The 3,165-nt window shown below is 33.9% G+C and overlaps 1 protein-coding gene across 1 annotated transcript; it reads left to right on the top strand.

The window, feature by feature from the left end:
* The first annotated feature begins 1,073 nt into the window (after nt 1-1,073).
* LOC9298390 (transcription factor PAR1) lies at nt 1,074-1,937 on the top strand. Its single transcript, XM_021023994.1, has one exon. It carries the CDS (start codon nt 1,293-1,295, stop codon nt 1,644-1,646), a length of 354 nt encoding a protein of 117 aa, XP_020879653.1. The 5' UTR covers nt 1,074-1,292; the 3' UTR covers nt 1,647-1,937.
* The last annotated feature ends 1,228 nt before the right edge of the window (nt 1,938-3,165 follow it).

Here is a 3,165-nt window from a genome sequence, read left to right as displayed (position 1 = left end):
AACCTATACAATATTAAAACATTGTTGTGTATTTTTTTTTTTTTTTTTGCCAATCAACATTGTTGTGTAATTAGTTAATTACTATGTCAAACGTCTAGCTCTTAAAAAAAAATTTTAACGTGCCATATCTAGATGTGAGCATGGTCCACTTAAGTGAGTGATGTGTCCACTAAAGTCTAAACCAGTCGACATGGCGCGTGAAAGGTCTTCTTCTAGAGATCCAAATCTGTGGAAGCAACCCAAGTAAGAGAAGAAAAATAAATAACTCTCAACAATTTAGGGCTCGGCTAAATATCCGTTAGATTCGCTTCGATCCGTTATTCGATTCGATTCGATTTGAAAAATCTTGATATCCGTAACTTTTCGAAGCAAATCAAATATTAAAAATAGATATTCGTAAAAATCGGAGCAAATATCAAATACTATAATTCAAATTAGCGGATATCCGATTCGCTCCGGAATACATACATATATAAATTATAATTTTATTATTCTTGTAAGCGTTTTATAATTTTTAATCTCTGAATTAATTATTTGAACTACTAATTTGAACAATCAAAGGAGAAACATATATATTTTTGATAAAATATTACTATTTTTAAATAAAATTTTACAATTTTTGGATTAGATTTTATTTATTAATTTTTTTTGTTTAATTTTAAACAAATACTTAACGGATCGAATATCCGGCAAATAGTTTGGATTTTAACGGATATTCGAACAGCCGGATATCCGGTTACTAACGAAGCAAATACGAATCGGAAAACTTAGTATTCGGAAAAAACGAATCAAATAACAAATACCACTAAAAACCCGGATATCCGATCCGTGCCCACCCCTACTCAACAATCCGAAACACGAGGATAATAAAATTAAAAACAACGTACAAGTAGTGGACCCAGCTTTGATGGCAATACCGCCCATTTAACCATTTTTCATTTCTAAAAATAGAATTTTTTTAATTGAGTTTCAATTTTTACATCGTTTTTTTTTAGACAAACCAAACCAAAATTCGTTCATAACCGAACCTTTCACTAATGTAAGCAAACAATGTAACATAATAAAAGCATAGCAGACCAAACTAAACCGATATAGTATTGTCTCTAATTACTCACAACAAACCAAAGTAAAATCAGGTTAAACCGACCAGATTTAACCATCACCATTTTTGTCCACTAAATCCATCATCACTCATCATATATATATATACACTTCACACACATCCACATTCCTTACTTCTTCATTATTCTCTCAAACTCATCATTCTTCTCTCTCTCTCTCTCTCTCCTTCAATGGAAGAAACTTTAGCCACTCCCGACACCACGAGACGCTCTCTGTCACCGTCGTGCTCAGCCGCCGTGAAATCACGCGCCGCTGGTTTCGAGCGCAGAACCAAACGGAGATTGTCAGAGACTAACGCAAGCGTACGTGAAGACCGGGAAGAAGAAGAAGAAGAAGACGAGGTAAAGGAAAAGATTGAGGCGTTGCAGAGGATTATCCCCGGAGGAACGGCGCTTGGTGTGGACGCGCTCTTCGAAGAGACAGCTGGTTACATTATGTCTCTACAATGTCAGATCAAAACCATTAAAGTTCTTACTTCGTTTCTCCAACGCGTAGATCAAGAAGACATGAAGTTCGGAGGTTGAAGATGACCACACCAAGATTCATCTTCTTCTCTTCAATTCCAAAAAACCAAAAAAAAATCACTTTTATCTTCTCTTTTTTTTTTCTTTCCTTTTTTTATAACATGGGATTTTAGCTTTGATATATGAGGAAAGAGATCTCAGCATTTTTTCCTTCGAAATCTTTTTTCTTGAGTAGGAGTATAATTAATCTTTAATTTTTAAGTTCTGGTTTATTTAAGTCGTTTCGTAGTTATGAGAAGTGTTCATTAACGAGAATTAGCATTAATGTAGCTAGGGAGTGTAGTTACACTACTATAACTTATTTTAGTTGGACGCCATATAGATACTTATTAAATTGGATCACGAGGTAGCCCTTGCATTTGAGATTTGACATTAATGATATTGAGAAAGTTAATGTTACGTGGCCCATTTTGAATCTGGGTGAGCTCATTTCACATGCTTTATTATAACAAAGATTTCCAAAGTCGGTCGATATTTATTTAAGCTTATGATGAACTTACTAGATTTGAGTTCCCGTGGTCCAACAATAGAGTTCATAAGTATATTCCTTGTACAGATACAAGAAGATCTTTTTAGTCGTATAAGTACTGGAGCTAGCATCTACACACTAACACACATTTAAAAAAAAAAAAATTGCCGGTAGAAAAAACAATATCCGTTTTAGGATTCATTATTACGTAATTTTTGACCTATATCGAACATTATATATGGATCTCTTTATTCCACACATAGCGGGAAGCCGGGGAAGTTAAAAATTCTTACCAACCCTATCTATCCAAATTACATTACACAAATGTTCTTGAATTATCGATCTTATATACCAACAAGACCAAAAAATATTAGTTAAATCATTATTTTGAAAAAGCTCCGGAGACTTACTGTAACCATAATTTAAACTCTTAAGACTTTACATAAAATCATTGATATTTGAGTACTCAGCTGCAAATCATTGATGTCAACTTTAAAATCCTTTACCAAAAAATCATTGATACATTATATAATTAATCTCTAATCACATCCTGCATGATATAATTGGGCTCCCGACGACTCCAGATGTTATTATCCTAACAACAAGCACTACGACTCCATAATTGGGCCTTATATAATTGGGCCTAGCCCCATAAAACAAAGGTGTCCGTACAAAAGCTGTGAGAGTATTTAACAACGTGCGCGGCAATATTTGTCATCTACCTTCGAATCGATCGTCAAATCATTTCTCAACCGTCCGATTTCTCGATTCCATTTATTGCTAAAAACCCTAAATCGAATATATATATATATATATATACTGAGGAATTTTAGATTTCTCCTGGGAAAAATAAAAAATCTGGTTCAGCGACATTGTTCGTATGCTGTTCAAAACAAATGTGATTCGTTAATATGGAGCGTAGGATTAGCTGAAGACCATAACTTTTAGCAGTTTCACAGTAATATAGGTGCCCAATATTTTGCTCTGCTCTTGGTTTCGAGTTTGTGAGGTTTTTGTTTGTTTGAGGTAATTGGTTATCTTCGGCTTTTA

This window comes from Arabidopsis lyrata, assembly GCF_000004255.2.
Source record: "Arabidopsis lyrata subsp. lyrata unplaced genomic scaffold ARALYscaffold_713, whole genome shotgun sequence".
NCBI lineage: Eukaryota > Viridiplantae > Streptophyta > Magnoliopsida > Brassicales > Brassicaceae > Arabidopsis > Arabidopsis lyrata.
Note: the sequence above shows the minus strand (reverse complement) of the source record. Positions and strands in the feature narration are given on the sequence as shown.

What these genes read in the sequence shown, in the direction of transcription:
- LOC9298390 (XM_021023994.1), top strand. Translation starts at nt 1,293, where the DNA reads ATGGAAGAAACTTTAGCCACTCCCGACACCACGAGACGCTCTCTGTCA.